Genomic DNA, 19,947 nt, shown 5'->3' on the forward strand with positions numbered 1-19,947 from the left:
AGCAGTGGGATTGCAATGTGAAGGCATAAGGGTTGTCAAGAAAAGTTCAAGGGACTATGAAGATTTTATCAATTAATTTTTTGGAAAAAGGAGAGAAACCGACTAGACTTCAAAATGGGTATAATAGGTCTATTCTTCCTTTCCCTTATGCTCTAGTTAGCCACCATGTCATGCATTATTTTACCCTTGAAGAAAGCTATACCATTGTGCATGGTTACCATTTCCCCATATTAAGTCATATTAGGCATAAGGAGTTTATCAACATACCATATTACCTATTTTACTCTCTCTACATTAACAGTGAGAAGGATGTGTCTCCTCCTCTACATCAAGGGTTGATATTTGCTTTGTACAAACATGTTTTTTCTTTGTCTCCCCATAATAGTAAGATGCTTACCTATAATGAAAACCTTGACAACCCTAGTATCTCTATCAAGATTGAGGTTATAGAAACTGAACCCCATACCCTAGAGAAACCTAAGGCTTCTAGCAAGAAAATAGGTAAAAATACCAAAATCTCCTCAAATGATGTTCTTAAAATTACATTGTTAAAAGCTACCATTGATGAATGAAAGACTCTGAGCTCTAAACTTGGTCAATCTAAAGTTAGGGAACTGGACTCTAAGACCTCCAAAGCTAAAAACATTAATATTGACTTAGAGGACCTTGACCTAGAAAAGATTGAGGAAGAAAACAACAAGAAGAGGATACCAAAACAGGAGATTGGTCCTGGTGGTCGTCGGTTGGTGAGACTTTAGGTAAAGAATAATAAAGAAATTTTAACTTTAAAGGAAGAGAAAAATGTGGATTCTTAGCAAAATGGTCAGTTCCCCTTAGGATTCGTGACAAGGGACTAATCGTCTCCCATGCAATCCATATCTCTACAATTTGTATTTGGTGTTGATAGATCGGTCTTTTGATGCAACGTCAAGATGGGCCAACAAATGGTATCAGGGTGTTGGGTCACAGGTTCAAATCCCCTCGGGTAATGCTAAGGGGGAGATTGTTGGCAAAATAGTCAGCGCTCCCCTCGGGATTTGTGGCAACGGACTAACCACCTCCCGTGCGATCCATATCTCTACAGTTTGAATCAAGCGTTGATAGATCGGTCTTTTGACGCAACAACAAGCTGGGCCAACATGGATATCCCCTCAAAAGAAGAATTTCTGCCTAAAATAGTCAACAATAGTGAGGAGTCAGAGTTCAAGGATAACAGTTGGTGCAGGGCACCTGTGGTAATAGGATAGTTCTCGTTTAATTGTTTGTAATAATTTGAGTTTGATCATTTTCGATCATCTCTCTCCTATTGTGTGGTCATGACTACCTACAACATGCTTATAAGCTGTGGAGTCTTAGTCCACAAGGATTTTGGTTTGTTTTTGTTGTAATAACGGGAATAAGTGAATTAGTCCATTTGTCCATTTCTTGTATGGTCAAGAGTTTTATTGGTATTTCTATAAGCCAATAACTCTTAGTCCATTGGACTTTGGTTGTGCTTTGTTAATGCTGTTACTAGGTTAGCGGAGATTGTTTATTACATCTTTGTCGGTTCAGTTGTATCAACGACCCCAACTGGTTTGCACCGGTTGGGTGTCTGTTGCTGTATATAACAGTGTGTCCAACTAATGGTTGGAACGGAAGTCTGCGAAGCAAAGGAAATACAAACAAAAACAATAGTTTCGAAGAAAGTCTCCTTTATGTTTTTCATGATTCTTTCTGCAGTTCAGTCATCTTGAACAAAACAGGGTTCGAAGTAGTGGAATGTGGAACAAGTGCGAAACAGATGTAAAAGCAGTTTAGACGGGTTCACATTCAAAATCTGTAAGCGATTTGAATGCATTGTTTCGTTTAAATAAAAAAACTCTTTGTTTGTTTTCGGTTTGGAGTGCACTGTGAATGTATTTTCTGCGACAAACACAGAGGCTTAATCATGTAACTGCGATTAGATTGTAATTTGTATAAACAAAAGTTCGGTTAAACTGATTAGCAGAAACTGTATGATCACATTGCTATGCAACTCAATTCTAAACTGTTTTTCCTCCGCGGGAGTCATAATGCCAACTGGCGAAGAGCAGTTTAGGGCGAACATCTCTAATGCTTTCAATGCTCGAAATTGTTGAAATGATAAATGCTTCAAAGACAATGTTTAACTGAGTTAAACCAAACAACATTGTTACATCTGGGTTATCGCCTCTATTTATTGAGTTAAAACCGTTGATCTAGTGTGCCCTAGCCGTACGGTAAATGACTGTGTTAAACTCAAACCCGAAATAGTTTAAAATTGTTCGGTAACAGTTGGAGTTGTGTCATTATGGTTATCGCTCAAGTGTGTATGTGCAGTAAACAAATTCTGAAGACCGTGATATTGATGTGGGTCTAGTGGACTGAGTGTTAACAGGATTGTTGCAACAGTTTATGTTGAAACAAGTTTTGGAATGTGAATCGATCCAAAACGTGAAGGGATTGCTTGGAAACCAATAATCAAATACCATAATCGAAAGTTTGAACCAGAAAGACTGTTTAAATTAAAACCCATGTTTATGGCACAGAATTAACACCTTACATTGGCATCGGGTTCCAAAGCTTGACAAACCAGTCGAAGCCTAAACTAGCCTGATCAGCTAGGGGATTGGGATTCCTGAGTGTAAACAAGTTTTGTTGAATTTTGATGTCATCTAAGTATGTTACAAACAGAACGGGGGGAAATGAATCAAAACAAGTGTATTTGGGAATAAACCACAATATGCGTGTGCAGTTGGAAAACCAGTAAGATTTTAAAACTCAAAAGTTCAACAGTAATACATGTTTAGAGAACTGTAGACCTCAACAAGAACAGAACTTGACAAATATCTTTCCGGAGTTAGTGGACTAGCATCTGAACATGTTAAAATTCAGATTTGTGTCGAACTAGTGGATTATTGTTTTTATTGATTAAGAATTCAATTTGTGATGATTTTAACGAACATTGCATTTCCTTTTATTCATCAAAGAAGAACAGTCTGGATTTCTTATTGAATATCACAGTATTTGTTTGGGCTAACCAAGCTTAGCGTTGTAGCGCTCTGCATCAACAGTGCTCCTAAAGAGGAAAGAAAGGAAGTGAGTGAGGATAATCCTATCTTTGAAGATGATGATATTGAGGAGGCCCATGTCAATTAGGATACTGATTTTATTATTGACAAATATGACTCTAGGAATGAGACTCTTGATGAGCTTCAACGTAATGATAAGAAGAATGATTTGGAGGCCAACCTTAAAGTTTAGGTGGTTTACATGTAGGTTAGGTTGAAAGGTGTTAAATCCAAACTTGAGGATTACATAGCAACTAAGATACAAATGGAGAAGGCAATCAATTGTCTTATTTTGAATACTGATGGGATCACACATAGGACAGTGATGGGTGTGATTTCAAAATAGAGCAAGATAAACAATAGGATCAAGAAAAATGAAGGACACCAAGGGGACAACTTGGAAGACACTCAAGACAACAATCCCTCACTTGGCGATTTTAAGGAGAACCTACAAAAGTTGGTAAAAAATTAGGGATTTATCTCTAACCCCAATAATTAGGTTTGTTGTCTTCTTAAGAACTTATGTTGGCTTGTGTGCCTCCTTATGATTATGACTCATAAGTTTAGTGTTAGTTATAGTATAATGTCTATGGTAATGAACTCTAACTAGACAGTTGATACTTCAACGGTTTGTGGTTATATTTGTTTAGCTTGTTGGGGAGGGGGGGGGGGGGTTGTTTGATGTTTCTAGTAGTTTTTGGGCTAGTTGCTATTTTGGGCTGATGTTCTAAACTAATTTGTTGTTTATGGAATCAAATCCCTTCCCTTACTTATATAATCAAAAATATTATGAGTTAATAATATATACTAGCAAGTGATAAAATAGATTAGTCAACACCTTAAGAATTTGAACATGCTATTATATAAAAATGAATATATACCTTTAATTACCAATATAGAAGAAACTAATCACTCGTCTTCTCTATAATGGTTCATGGTTAAGGTTTTATATTATTTCTTAGCCCTAAATAAACTTTCACCCTTAATAAGGGTTCTAAAGACTCAATTAAACATAGTTTTAATCTTTATTAAGTTCATAGGTGATACAATATTTTTAATTATTTATATTTACAGAAAGAAATTAATGATATTAATTTTGATGAGATATTGACTATTGAATCTAATAATTGATATACTATAGCATGTCCTTTTTACTTGAGCTGATCATATTATTAACCAATATCAAAACTTGGGTTTTCATTCAGACAAGGATGTCTTATTTGACATATCTTGTAGTAAATGAATATTATAATATTACTACTCTTGGTTATATACTTACTCAATTGGTATCAATGCAAATATAGTGACAAATCTTCTTACTATTTAAGAACCATCAACTATGTGATTCATTTAAATAATTTCTTACCATTTAAAAGCAATAAAAGTTAAGATAAGCTTGTCTTAGAATAAGAGAATCATATATATAACCCATTATGTTCTACAATATAATAATAATCAAAACTTTGTACCTCCTATACCTATCACAATTTCATTTAAAACTTGAAGCAATAATCATAATACTAAAATAAATTAAAGCTATAACTCATTGTTTCAATATAATGTCTTAAAATAACTCTCCTACTACAACTTTCCTGAAAACATTGAGTCAAATATAAGATACTAACTAAATAGCTCTCTACACAATCTTTAATAATAATAAGCAGACAATGAACAAAGAAGAATATATATTTCAAAAGATATATAATACTTCAATTCTTGAATGAACACAAGGTACATTATGAATCAACATAGTTTAAAGCCAAAGAACCACAATTTGAAAACCAAATGATGTAGGAATGTTCTCTATCACAAAAAAAAAAAAAAAAAAAAAGTAGGTTCCATGTCAAACTTAGGTAAGTCTAGTCATGCTAATTTAACTGGATAGATAGCTTGGTGCATTAGTGGAAAAGAGCCAATTTATCCCATGTCTTAGACAATTATGAACATCACGAAAGATTTCTATCAAACAATTCACGTGCCTCAAAACTTCTTTAGTTATTGAATGTATTTAATATTTTGTTAGGACTTCTTTTAATCAAATAATTGATACAGATTCAATCTAAGAAAAAATTAAATTTAAGTTTTCTATCTTTTGGATAATTGTTTTTATTAAAATAAGCAATAAAACAAGGGCATCGGTATTGTATACAAACAACCCATAGGTGGCAAAAAGAGGACACCACTAATGTGGCTCCAAAACGGCTGACTAACCTTAGTGTTATACACACATCCGAAAAATGAAAGACGCAACTAGTTTTGCTGAGAACAACCGAGATTTGTAATTTTTGACTTACCCTCGTGTTATGCAAAAATCATGGTGTTTTTCGAGCTAGATTAGCTACCACCACAAAAAGAAGGCAACAGAACAAGAGTGCTGACACTGTACAATTTTAGGTCAAATAGGCCAATAACAATAGGTCAAAGGACCATCGCTAAAAGGCTTATCAAACCAACAACAGGACAATAGCAAAAAGATATGAACCCAACTCAAGTGTGGGGAGAATCACCCCCAACCCAACACAAAGTTTAGGAAGGGGGTACAAACAACAATCCAGATAATACTATTACTAGGGACATCATTGCCAATAAGATCAAGTGGGGAAACCCCCTTAGAAAAGTCATCCACACCTGTAGCAAATTGTTGTTGCAAAACAACACTTGGAGTAGATTCACCAAGAGCATACAATTGCTCCATAATAGGAGCAATAGGAGAAGAAATTGAAATGCCAAAGGGGGTCACACTAGTAGCATCCATGGGGCCCTACAAAGGCCACAATAGTAGTAGGAGGCACAACCTCATCCTGGGAGGAGTTCACATCAACATTTGAAGAGTCATTAGAATCAAAAGTCTTGATAGTCAAGTGATCAACACTGACATCTTTCCACTACGTAGCAACACCTTTACGGTGAGAGAGAGAACAATGTGAAGCTAAGTGACCAATTGAGAAACATCTATGACAACAAAAGGAAAGGCCTTCATAACCAGTAACCAAAGGTTTTCAAGAATCACTAAATTAACAATGAAGATCAAGAAGGGAAGGCCAAAGCCCCACAAATATGCACACCAACCCACAACATTGGTAAGAAGCAACATTCTCCACCACATCTTAACCACAAACCACCATAGGAGAAGTCTTGGCACAAGGAAGAAGGTGAGATTTCCCCTTGGAAGGAAGAGTAGCAACAGATCTAGCAACATAAGCGATGCTCCGCTCACCAAAAGGTCCAAGAGGGACACTAGCACTCACATTAACCCTAACGGGACCACCAACATCAGAGGCAATACCAGGCCCACCAGCAGCTGAGGAGGTAAGATAAAGATTAGGGTTATAGTTTAATTAATGTTATAAATCAATTAAGATTATGTTTAGGGTTTAATTATGGTTATGGTAAAATTAAAATTACATTTATATATATGGTGTGATAAAGATTCACTTAGACTTCTATTTGTGTTAAATAAAATAATTGAAATATATCTCTTGAAGTTTTTTGGCATTCTCTAAATATAGGTGTCATTTTTTCAAATGGTCATATTCTACACATGCTTACATAATAAAATTCAACAAACTTCAAGTGATAGCAACATGACTTTAATCGTATGAAAAAAACTAATGCAACACTTGTAGAAGGCTTTATGGAATAAAATATTAAAATACAATTTTATAGCCATGATGTTGTCAAAGGTAAAAACAATATTTCATTGTACAATTCTACTAAATGCACTTTAATTTGTTATGACAATAATATTTATAGCTCAAGCACCCATGAGAAGTATTTGGATGTTCAAATAAGGAAACTTATTTATGCATTCAAAAGTCTAAAATGATGAAGGATGTGCAAAACTCAAGGAAAAAACTAATTTATATTTCAAGTGATTGTTTGTTTGGCTTTCTTGAAAGTCATATTCCATGTATACTTTCACCTATTCCATGTATACTTTCATAGTAAAATCCATCATGTTTTTGTATATTCATATGTCATGAACTCTTTGAAGCGATAATAACATGGTGTTAACTACGTAGTAAAACCTAACACAAAATTCATAAAAGGCTTTATGACTAAGTGAAATCCCAAAAAACAATATTCTAGCTCCATGATGTTGTCAAAGGCTTTGGGAATTGTACAAGTGATTCATAGGCATGCTTATAACTACATATTAATACATTCAAAATCAGAATTACAAACAATTTGATAGAAAAAATGGTGAGGTGAGTAGTGGAGTACTAGCCTTTTTGTATTTTTTCTTTTGCTTATAAGAAATTGTGGGTGGTAGTGGAGTACTCACTTTTTTTAAGGTTTCTATTTTTTAACATAACAAATTGTGAATATTATAGTTTTCTTTTTTATATATTTTTATGCCACAACTTAAAAATTGTTGAATCTACCTCTTACCCAAAAAATCTCATTTCACTAACTTCAAGATTATTAAAAATGTCAATATTTGAAAACACAACATTCATTACATAAATAAACTTTAGTAAAATAAAAGCATTGAAATCATTCTTGCATTTTAATAAGCATTACAAGAAAATAATAGAATTGAATAAAAATTTGATAGAAAAAAGATGAAAGCCTATCATTTAATTTAGTCAAGACCAATCAAAACATAAGACAAATCATTCATATGTTTTTTTTAAAGATTAATAATAAAATATATTTCTCAAACTTTGAATAAAAAAAAACTTTTAATTTCTTTGCTTCAACTTTATCATCTGTCTTTTATTCACGTACAAGAATCATTGTGGACCAAAACTTTTCTTTACCTCAATTTTATTATCTATTTTCTTTTAATGTGTATCATGTAAATTTCAATATTGTTATAGATCCAACCTTTTCTTTAGTTGAACTTTATTATCTTTTTTCTTTAAATGTGTACCATATAAATTTCAATATAATTGTAGACCCACCATTTTTTTTCTTCAATTTTATATTATCTATTTCCTTTAAACACTTATGACTTCTATACGCATATAATTTTGTTATTTGATATATTTTTTATTTCTCCAATACTCAATAATATGCCCACTTTCTCAAAAATCAAGCATTGAAAATTTATAAAATATGTACAACAAACTCCAATTGACTCTAGTTTTATTTGATCATATTTAGGTTTATATTTTATTTATTTCAAAAAAAATAATCTGCTTTCACAAAGTTCAATTGTCATAAATCTTTCAACTTTCTTGTTAATTTTTTATTAATTGTATAAATTTGTCTTTAACATTTTGTTGTATCTTGAATTTTATTATTTATGTTTTTTGAATTTCTATTTGATAACAAATAAATCCTTTAATCTAACCTCATCCTTTGTGAACTTTCTTTTTGCTAGTTGATGGCATTCCTTGGATCACTATTGCAATAAACAATAGTATTATATTTAAATAATAATAATAAAAAATATATAAAAAAATAAAAATAAATATAGTACTTTCATTCTATTGAGCAATTAACTTAATTTCAAAATTCTATTGATTAGTTATTAATTAGTTGATTTTTTAAATTCATAAAATTTTGTGATATTTCAAGAAAGAAAATGTATGGAATGAGGGTCTCCATCAAGCATTAAATAATAGTTCCTTTGTATTACTTAAACTTTATTATCTATTTCCTCCTAGATGAGTACCATGTAAATTTTAGATCTATTGTATACCCACTTTTATTTTAAATACCTTTTCTTTTGGCATTTAAAAGTTCTGGAATACTCATTTACATGAAGAATTTCAAGCTTCAATTGTATAGTAGCAATCTCGTAGTATACAATGCTTCTAAATGTCATTTCCTTTGTTATTAAAAATCAATTTACAGCTATAGCAACCATGCGAAATAAATACATAACAACACTAGTTCTATTCAAATAAGGAAATTAGTCTACAATATACAAGTGATGGAGTCCACAAAAATTTAGGAAAAATGTTTTTTCTGTTTGAAGTGATTGTTTGTTGGGCTTTTTAAAGGAGTATTTTTTTATGCATGCTTTTATAGTAAAAATCCATAAAGGGCTTATAGATTCAAAGTCCATCAAATTTGAAGCGATAACATGGTCTTATCTACGTAGCAAAATCTGACAGAACTCTCTTAGAAGGTTTTATGGAATGAATATTGTCAGAAGGTTTTGAGAAATATACAAGAGATTCAATGGTAGGATTATAATTACATATTAATTCATTCAAAATTACAATTACAAAAAAAAAATATAGAAAATATAGTGAGATTGGTAGTGAAGTACTAACTATTGTAGTTATAAAGTTTTGTCTACATGAAATTGTGGATAGTAGTGGAGTACTTACTTTCTATAGTTCTAATTTTCTTACAAAAGATATTATTGATAATCTTTTATTTTATTTTTTAATATATTTTATGTCAACCTATCGATAAACATCTCTCTACAATTGTTGAATCCTCCCTCTTACCAACTAAATGTCATTTCAATAACATTAAGATTATGAAAAATGTTGCCATTTGAAGACATGATATTCAATGCACAAATATCATATAAATACCTACAACAAGACATTGACTACCTTTTCATTGTTTTGACTTATGTTTTGATGTTAAATATTTTTTATTAAGATAAGCAGGGTTTTGAAAGGTCCAGAACCTTTTACAAAGATAAAAATATAGTATTAAGTGCAGTGAAATACCAAGAACAAGGAGACAACAAAAACAGAATCTAAAACATCAACAAAACAACAAACCTTGAAAAGAAATTAAAAGAAGAAAAAAACAGCCATTCAATAATCTGCACTCATATCTTTTTTCTCAAATACCAAACATTGAAGATCAATCACAGATTGGTGGGTTGGAAAGCAATCCCATTGTAATTGGAATGGACGGAGCAATTTTAAAGACAGTTACCTTCAATCTTCTGTTGGTTCTTTCAATCTGCAGCGTTCTGTATGCACAACCAGGTTAGATATTCATTACAATTGTTTTCCCTTCACATTAGAAGAATTTATATCTCTGTACAACTAACCCCAGAATTTATATCTCTGTACAACTAACCCCTTTTACTGTAATTATTTTTGTTTTGTTTGATTATCATATATGTTTGTGAAAGTATTATTAGAATTATATATATATAATTTTTTTTGATAGAGATTGTATATCAAATCTTGAATTAGGCAAGCAAAGTGAAATATTCAAATATTCAAATCTCCTATGAGCTTTCTGAATTTAGATGTGAGGATTTTGTATGTGCAGAATTCATCAGCCTGGACTGTGGCGCATTAGATGGATATGATGATGCAGGTGGCATTAGCTGGACCTCAGATGAACAATACATTAATTCAGGTGAAAAAAGAAGCATTTTGACTGACCAGTCAGAGGTGGGGCAGCCATTCAAACATCTTCGCTGTTTTCCTCAAGGCAAGCGAAATTGCTACAATTTACCTGCTGTGCGGGGAAGAAAATACTTAATCCGCGCGTGTTTCTTATATGGTAACTATGATGGCCGTGAGTCACAACCACAATTTGAATTGCTGGTTGACGCCAATTTTTGGGCCACTGTTGTAATAAACAATAGTAACAAGACCATTTGCAAAGGAATAAACGCCATGGCAAGAGGTCCCTCCATTAATGTGTGTCTTGCTCGCAGTACGGATGATGTTCCTTTCATTTCAACCTTGGAATTTCGCCTGCTCATGCCAGCTATGTATGAGGTTGTAGGACAATATCTCTCTTTAATCAGCACAGTACACATGGATTATGGAAAATTGTCAGATAACCCTATTATAAGGTAGTTTCTTTATCTATAATTTTTACTATTTTTCTTGGAAAATAAATATATCAAGCATAGAATCAACACTTAAATAAAAGGAGAATCAGGCATTTCAGATGTTCTATTGTACTAGCCCTTTTTGTGTCCTCACTTCATTCAGATCAAGAGTCAATACATAAAAATCACATTTATTTAGAAACCATCTTCATACAACAAGCCAATCATGGAAGACCAAAGTAACAACTTAGAATTTCACTTTAGATCTTATAAAGAGTTGAACTTGGGTCTCCATAATGAAACCCTAACATTTTAATCAATTAATTTGAGACCATCAATCCCCACACTTCACTGTTCAAACCTGTGAGCTCAATGATCTGACATGGGTTTGAACACTAAACGTCAAATGACAGTTCATCTATATATACCTGAACGACAAAGTTGCATCCAAGACCATTTCTTATGGGCCAGCTTTCCTGCCTAAACCCTCGCCAGGATCAATACCCACATCTTTCTTGCTCGAATGTGTCCTCTTTTTTAGTTGCTTTGGTGGACTTGTTTTTCCAAGAGGGCCCTTACAATTCTTAGCCAGGGCCTACTATTCTAAAGGAATATGTAGTGTGTATATATATGTGTGTAAATGCATCGTATAATATATAAATAACTATTGACTTCAAAGTGGTTTTGTGCAGATATCCAGATGATGAATTTGATAGGCTATGGGTCAAGGGAAAAATATATGATACGGATTATAGGAGCACCACAAATTCCATTCCTTCAACAGAGGAGTTCCAAATACCATCAGCTGTGTTAGAAACTGCCTTGGTGAGCAGCAACAAGAGCGTGGGAAATATTAGATGGAATTGGAGTGTTCCAGAAATTGGTGAATACTATTTTTTGATGTGCTTTGCTGAAGTAGAAGAACTTGACGTTAATGCAATAAGGGAGTTCAATATAAGTATCAATGGATATTCATACCAGTCTCCTGTTACATTACATAGCTACCTCGATTCGATTGTCGTCAAGTATGGACCCATCAAAGCTGATAGCTTGGAAAATGTCCAATTTTCTCTTGATCCTACCAATCGATCGAGCGTGGGTGCAATTATTAATGCTTTGGATATCTACCAATATAGGAGGCTACCCAACAATGGAACTAAAAGTGAAGATGGTTTGTATTGCTGAAAATTATTTAATAGTTATATATGTAGGGAAAATGTGTAAATTTGATTGCATACTAAAACATCTGTTAGTTTTACAGTGAATGCCATTGCTGACATTGTGAGGCACTTCAATCTGGAGAAAGAGAGGATGGGTGATCCGTGTCTTCCACAGAAATATAGTTGGGATTGGGTGGATTGCAATCAAGACTCCTCACCAAGGATTATTGCAGTGTAAGTCTCTCCCTAAACATTTGCCTTCATTTAATGGTGTTAAAAATGTTTATGTGATACTATGTCTTTTAAGGGAAGAATTAGTACCTTGATTAGTATGTTGTTTTGATTGTCTATTGTTTAGATTTTTTCAAAATAAATTTTTTCACTTAAATATGTAGATAATTTTTATTTCATTTTATTTTAGTTGTTCAGATTTTGTTGGATCTGTGAACATTTTTATTTTTTTCATCTTTATTTTTGATGCAGTTTAGTTACATTTTATGTATACGCCTCTCTATTACCATCAAACTTCAATTAACAATGAAGAAATTGAACGTACAGGACACTACCCAACAGGCATCTGAATGGAACCATACCTCCAAGCTTTTCCAATCTCTCTGCTCTTGTTAAGTTGTCAGTCACAAATCCTTACTACTCACATTTTTTTTATCATTTTTTCCTTGTTCAAAGTCAATATAGGGTTGGGCTTAAACAACACACTAAGCATAGATTTAGTGTGTGCTGTTTTATGTGGACCTCGCTTTCAATACCTTTTCATTCTATTACCAGCATTAAAAACATGTCGCGATCCACATAAAACAACACAAACTAAGTATATGACAGAAAAAATATAAAGTCAATACTTAGTATGTGTTGATTAAGCCCAGCTGTCAAAATGACCAAAAACTGTGTCCTTATTCCTGATTGCAGGGACTTGGCAAGAAATAATTTGAGTGGTTCAATACCAGAGGCTCTGGCTATTCTCTCCAATCTTAAACAACTGTGAGTTGAAACATATGCATCTGGGTATTTCTAACTCGTGCTATATTATTTAGATTATCTACAGTATTGTGAGAAATTTTCTTTTTGAGATACAGGAATTTGGCAGACAATGACTTAAACGGATCAGTGCCAATTGGTCTGTCTGAACAAAAGCAACGTGGAAAACTCATTCTGAGGCAAGTTTTTCTTTTCTTAAAATGTAAATCAATCAGTAATTATGTTGTTCGTATGATAAGATTCCTATCATGTAATAATTCTGTTAAATTTTGCAGTGTTTATGGCAATGAAAAACTTTGCCAAGTAGGCATTTGCAAGGATGGCCGAAAAGGAAAGAGTAGCAAAACACTATTTGTTTGGTTAATAGTGGCAGGAATTGCAATACTTATATCCTTTACTGCAATATTAATCTTTATAAAAATTAAATCAAGCAGAAAAATTCGAAAAGGCAAGTCACCGTAAATCATATTCCCCTTTGACATTTTGCTCTTTACTTGTGGATTTTCATTTTGATAAAATGAAACATATTCTTGTACTGAAAGGGACAAAATGCAGGGAAAACTGAAACAGGACATTTAAATCTTGACAATTTTGATGGATGTCGATCATTCAGTTTCATAGAGGTAAGAGCTATGACTAGCAACTTTCAGACGGAGATTGGAAAAGGAGGATATGGATCTGTTTATCTTGGTTGTCTTCAAGACAAGGATGTGGCCGTCAAAATCTCGTCTGATAAATCACATAAGGGTGCCATACAGTTTTCCACAGAGGTATAACCAAGAACTCATTCATACCCATTTTATATTTAAAACTTGAGAACTTTAGTCTCTCCAATAAAAACTAGAACTAATGAAGTTTAGAATCTTTAATGTTACAAGATTTCTACAAATAATGAGAATTTTATTGTCAGCTGTCAGTTGTTTTTTAATTTGGTTACGTGATTTTTGTTTACATCAATATTTTCGATCACATTTTATCCATTATCCATCACATAAGATATTAGAAATCTCTAACATACTCAGGATGGATCACAGAGTCTGATCCGAAACATTGATGTAAAAATATTCACACAATCAAATCCAAAAACAGCAACAATAAAATCTTTAATGTCTTTCAGCTATAAAGCTATTGTAATTAATTCAAATCAATATAAATCTTGGTTCTACCTTTATCGATAAAAAAAAAAAAAATCTTTAATGTTTTTGATCATAATGATCGAAACTAAGAACAATTGCTGCAGGTAGAAATTCTCTACAAATTACACCATAAGAATCTCATAAAATTTATGGGTTACTGCGAAGAGGAACAAAATTTGGTTCTTGTATATGAATACATGTCCAATGGAGACCTGCGACATTTTCTGGATGGTATGCTTCGCAACACTGCAAAATTTTATGATTTAGAGGAATGTTTTCTGCTTGCTTAATCAAAGGCCTACGTTGCTTGGTTTCAGGTCAAACTTCTTCAAGAAATTATCTGGGCTGGGAAAGAAGACTCAACATTGCATTAGATGCTGCTCAAGGTTAGAAATAAATACTGTAGAATGGGAAGAAAACTAAAAAGCTCGGTGCTAATCTTGAAAAAGATCATGGGGTCTAATTCTTGCTTAACTTTTTGGCAGGATTGGAATATCTACATGTAGGATGCAAGCCAAGCATTATTCACAGAGATGTAAAGAGCTCCAATATTTTGTTGAATGACCAAATGGAAGCAAAAATAGCAGATTTTGGGTTGTCAAGGATGGGACCATTGGATGGAGCTACACACGTATCCACCCTTGTAAAGGGTACCATTGGATATCTAGATCCAGAGTAAATATGCTTTTCTTTTCTTTATTGATACTCAATTCAAATTATATATGTGAATTATTTAAGGGTTTTTAATCCTTCAACTCTTACAGTCCATCAATTCAAGTATGATGTAGAGAACCTTCCCCCTACCCTGTTTATCTCACACCCAGTTACCTTTGAAAAAGGGAATTAACCAGGAACAAACTCGTGCAGGAAAGGGTCTCAGATAGCTGCATTAGCAATGCATAATCTCAGTATACGAGTCTATTTATAACATCTGAATTTCTTCCCCATTAAGGATGTGCATAAATAAGGAGGTGTTGAGCTGCTAGATGTCCTAAATCTTATACCGAAGTAATTTGATCAAGTCACTTATCCCTTGGCCATTTCAAAGAAGAGGTTAACGGCTTTTTTAAAGGTCATTTATGCTTTGAATCGTTAAGAGAGGAGTTTGATGGTTTCAGTCAACTATTATCTAAACAATCTAAATAGAAGATTGAGAATTTCTTTTATAGAATGGTTGATATCTTTTTGTTTTTTTAAATATATTGGTAAAATAGACTTACTAGTTGGTTTTCTACAGATATTATTCTACAAATCGATTGACAGAAAAGAGTGATGTTTATAGCTTTGGAGTTGTTTTGATGGAGATTATTAGTGGAAAACATCCTCACTTTGTAGATGATTCAACATCTAACAGTGAACACATACAAATCACTAATTGGGTAATAATAAAGACATTTTTTTTAAATCTCAAACTAAACTTAGAATACTTATAATTTTGTTTTCATTGTTTTTTTGAAATAGTTTTAGACTTTGAAAACTCAAAATATCTAATCTTAAAATTTGATTGTTGATACTAAATTATAAGTGGTTGTTTATATCAGGTAAGGGCATCCTTATTAAAGGATGACATAGAGAACATTGCAGATCCTAATTTACTTGGAAATTATGATAAAGATGCAATGTTGAAAGTGGCAAATTTGGCAATGGTTTGTACTTCACCTCATTCTAAGAATAGGCCTACAATGAATGAGGTGGTGTTAGAATTAAAGGAAGCAAGTCAATTCGAAACACATGAAATTGCATCCTCACATTCTCATCCTTCTTTACAAACCTCTCATAATGTGGACTCAGATGTGTCATTATATTCAGTTGGTAGATGAGATAGAGGAAGATGTTACAAAATGGGCAGGGGAACACTCACAAGAAACCAAAATAGCAGTAATGAAATCCTACCTCTATTGTGGCTTATTTCATTTTATTCACATCAGTAGCCTATAATAACCTTTTGTAAAGAAAATTAACATTCATAGCCTATATATATAGCTTGCCTTTTGATAGAAGTATGGGATCAATATTTTATCACCCTCCTTTTTATTGCTAACATTTTATATGATTCACAAGTTGTGACTATTAAAAATGTAAAAGCTTTAATTTTTAAAGTTATAGTTTTAATTATTATCACATATACCATTTTTATTGATCTATTTGTTCTTACACTTGCATTGTAGCTACATATTTCTTCACCATTTCAAAAAATAGTTTGTAATATTTCTTATCTTTTCATCAACATTGTCTTTAAAATATTATTAATGTGTATGTACCACTAGGTTTGAAATTGATTTTCGAATATTTCAAAAAATGAGGACCTATAAGGTGCTTGCAAAAATAATTACTTTTAAATTGTTTTATTCTAGAGCACTTTTGTGACTACGAAATTGATGTCCACAAGTACAAAATTGACCTTGCATAAAATCTAGTCTTGATCTAGAACTGTGAACTTTGATGATTTAGTTGCATAGAATCTACTTAACTTGCTATCCATAGCCTACAACAACTAACTGATAATTGCTTTTTGGGGAATTTTCTAATCAAATATAGTATCCCATAGACAAACCCCTAGATAGGCCAATTCAATTATCAAAAAAAATATTAAAGACAAGAAGAAGTCATCAATATTCCTTAAGTGTTGATAGCATGTTGATGTGGTCAAGTACTTGTGATGATGTAATAAATGATGGTCTCCTAATCTCTATATTTTATATATCTCTTTCTCTATTTCAAATGAGTTAGTGTTTTTCCTTAGATACAACAACTAGCACACAAGCTAACATTTTTTTCATCTTGAAGTCATCACATTGAGTAAGAGGGATTTCATGTAAGAACCCAATTTTACATTTTAATTTGGAAATCTAGGAGTTATTTCAACAATTATGAAAATAACATAGGTGTAGCATTATAAATTGTATCCCTATACAATTTCATGCTCACTGAGGCCTCACTTTAGCATTTTAGCCTTATGTGCTCTGATTATACCTGATTTTGCTCACACAAACTTCAAATTGCCAAAATCATTTTCATCTTGTTGTCTTGTTCTTTGTTCAACCTTGATACTGGACAATGGAACCCCGGGCACCCTTATCCACCGTAAAGGGGTCCAATTTGGACCCTTGAATGGTTGAAAAATGTAGGTGGGAAATCCTTTTCCATATCGACCTGCTTTGAAAATTCAAACACGTTTCATGAGGTGAGGTATAAAAGAAAGCCTTACCCCCTCATTTGAAACATCCATCTTACATCTCTCCACATTATCTCTCAAGTTCAAATTCATGTTCAAGTGAGCAAGTAATCAAGTACTATCAAGGCAGTGAAGGAGAGGTCAAGTATTTAAATTGCAAGCAAACAAGATGACATCCATGATCAAGATATTATGAAGACATCTCTACATTCTTACATGATAACATCTTTATGAAGACTTCAACACAAAGGAGATTCATAAAGGTATAACATTCCAATTTCAACATTTCAATTCCAGATCTAGCCTTTGACCTTTTAAAGGCATGCTTTCCATTTCAATTTCTATTCAGTTATACCTATTTAATTCCAAACACTATGTTTGACCTAGGCAAACCCCTATCAACAACACAATTTTTCTTCTATCATGTAAAGGTGAAAAATTTGAAAGATAACATTTATAGATTCAGAAAGAGTAGACAAAGACACAAATTCAACTTTTGTAGAGGCATAAATTGGAGGACAAGGTCACCCGAGGTGAATTTGTTTGATACTTTCTTGATGAAACTTTAAGGAAACACTTAGACCAACATCCTAATCCTAAAAACATATCTGTTGTCTGCATCTGAGCTCATGGATAAGGGTGCCCAAGCAAAATCGTCTTGCATTCTCAAATCCATATTTCAAACATAGGTTCCTCTCAACTTCCTCTTTCCAAATAAATACTTTATGTCTACATATTTGATTTGAGACTATCAGTGCATGCTGATTACTATTAGTTTCACATCTTTATCCCTAGATCTTGCATTCAATTTATATCTTTCAATAGCTCATTTTCAACTCCCAACCCAATGAGTGTTGAATTCACCTTGTTCTCAGTCTGTTTCAAACATATTTGAGATTGAGCGAAGTGGATCCATTCTCCTTCCAAATGTAATTAGTGGAGATAGATTTAATTCCTAGCTTGCATGCATAAACTTGTGAATCCTATTTCCCAGCATTACAATAGGATAATGGATGCATAATATGAGACTAATGGTCATATCCTAGGAATGCGTGTACGTAAACTTGATTTGGTTATGTTATTTTCCAACTTTCATAATAAAATATGCCTTGTATACACTACTTATTGTGAGAATTGTTAGGAACACTAGGCAAGTACAAACAACAAATGACAGACAAAATGCAAAACAAAAAGGATGATTCATGTATTATATTGAGGATAATGAGTGTGTAGGAGAGAGGTGCATATATAGGTGAGATTCCCTACCTACCATGCCACCTAAGTAGCCACCTAAGAAGGATTAACACACACCAATAATCCTCCTTAAGCCTAGCTTAGGTGAGGAGAAAAGTGGGTCCATACATCAAAGCCTAATAAGGTATCCAAGTACAATATGTAAGAAAAAAATCCTTCCCATAAGAGAGGAGTGACACAATGCAACCCCCCCTCAATGCAAAATCTCCTACAATAATGGTAGATGCTTGAAAATGAGTTGAAGGTAATCCAAGCTCGATGAACAAGATTTCTCCCCTGAGGAAGAAATGGTATTGAAGAAGTATGCAATTTATCTTCCCACTTCTGAAAGGAATATGAGGAAAGAAAACTCAAGATGAATAAAGCCTTTAAGAATTTTCACAAGTTTATCCATGTCGATGTTGAAAGGTACCATAGTGAAATCAAGTGTTTAGGGAAACAATGATGAAGATGACAATCTAGAATGGGATGGAGACCAATGCAGATCATAGCTCAAAGATAATGATGAGCCCTCCAAATGCTACTCAAGAATCTCTATGCCAATGTCAAAGTGTGACAATTTTTTATAGGATGAATAAGGTATCATAGAAGACTTAGGTACAATGACCATGGATGTATGGTGATAGGTAGACTAATGAGAATTTGGTATTGCCACAATATAAGTAAAAATAGGTGAAGAGAGAATAAGAGGGTGTAAAGATGCGCCCATAACATTGAAAGATGATGCAACTCGATAGGAATCATGAAAGAGGAGATGAATGTCCTCAATAGTGTCCTCCAAGACTGCAATCTGGGACTCTACAAAAATAAGATGCAATGTCTGGTAGAAATGTGTCTGAATGAGCCATCTCAAGAAGACGATGAAAAGCTTGTAGCATTGAACCACTAGAAGTTGTCGAAGAAGCATTACTGAACTTGGAAGTAGAAATAGTGTCCTCAATTTGAGAAGATTAAATTTCCTCAATAGGAGGAGATCAAGTGTCCTAAACTATGGAAACAACATGTGTGCAACAATTTGTGATTCAAAAGGATTTATTTAACACTAAAAACAACTCATAATCATAAGAAACAAAAACAATCAAAATAACGAAAAAGTACAAATGGTTTATTCTCAATACACAATGCTTGGGATTTAGAGCAGGCAAGACTAGCAATACATGCAAACAAGTTGAAATGAGAGCATGAATCAACACGTAGTAGGGGTGGGGGTAGATATGATAGAGTATCTAATGAAGAGCATTGGAGAGGCCACACATTACAAAGCCTTTAAATGAGTCACTAGTTCCAACAAGGCAAGGACATGATTATTCAAATTAATTAACAACACAAAATAGAATTGGCATAAATGATACCCTAAAATGCACAGATAAATGAGACATTTGTATCGTTATATTTGGCTAGCTCTTCTTTAATCCATAACCTTTATACACAAGACAATAAT

General features: G+C 33.0%; 2 protein-coding genes across 5 annotated transcripts; both read left to right on the plus strand.

Moving 5' to 3' along the window:
• Nucleotides 1-9,801: 9,801 nt before the first annotated feature.
• On the plus strand, nt 9,802-10,810 carry LOC131873248 (probable LRR receptor-like serine/threonine-protein kinase At1g05700). Its single transcript, XM_059216260.1, has 2 exons — nt 9,802-9,979; nt 10,272-10,810. Exons 1-2 carry the CDS (start codon nt 9,898-9,900, stop codon nt 10,808-10,810), a joined length of 621 nt encoding a protein of 206 aa, XP_059072243.1. The 5' UTR covers nt 9,802-9,897.
• Nucleotides 10,811-11,535: 725 nt separating this feature from the next.
• Nucleotides 11,536-15,997, plus strand: LOC131079734 (probable LRR receptor-like serine/threonine-protein kinase At1g51810). 4 transcript variants are annotated; one of them, XR_009371239.1, is made up of 12 exons: nt 11,536-11,956; nt 12,047-12,179; nt 12,504-12,575; nt 12,873-12,944; nt 13,040-13,120; nt 13,217-13,389; nt 13,497-13,711; nt 14,182-14,308; nt 14,395-14,463; nt 14,563-14,752; nt 14,945-15,149; nt 15,315-15,451. XR_009371239.1 is itself a non-coding variant. In XM_059216261.1 (11 exons), exons 1-11 carry the CDS (start codon nt 11,686-11,688, stop codon nt 15,895-15,897), a joined length of 1,752 nt encoding a protein of 583 aa, XP_059072244.1. In that variant the 5' UTR covers nt 11,539-11,685; the 3' UTR covers nt 15,898-15,997. The 4 variants fall into 4 exon arrangements, 2 of the variants coding, with proteins under 2 accessions (XP_059072244.1, XP_059072245.1); XR_009371240.1 differs by having other exon boundaries at nt 14,945-15,130; nt 15,315-15,425; XM_059216261.1 differs by lacking the exons at nt 12,504-12,575; nt 14,945-15,149 and adding an exon at nt 15,619-15,997 and having other exon boundaries at nt 11,539-11,956; nt 15,315-15,456.
• The last annotated feature ends 3,950 nt before the right edge of the window (nt 15,998-19,947 follow it).

Source organism: Cryptomeria japonica, unplaced genomic scaffold (genome assembly GCF_030272615.1).
Source record: "Cryptomeria japonica unplaced genomic scaffold, Sugi_1.0 HiC_scaffold_1310, whole genome shotgun sequence".
In the NCBI taxonomy this organism is placed as follows: Eukaryota; Viridiplantae; Streptophyta; class Pinopsida; order Cupressales; family Cupressaceae; genus Cryptomeria; species Cryptomeria japonica.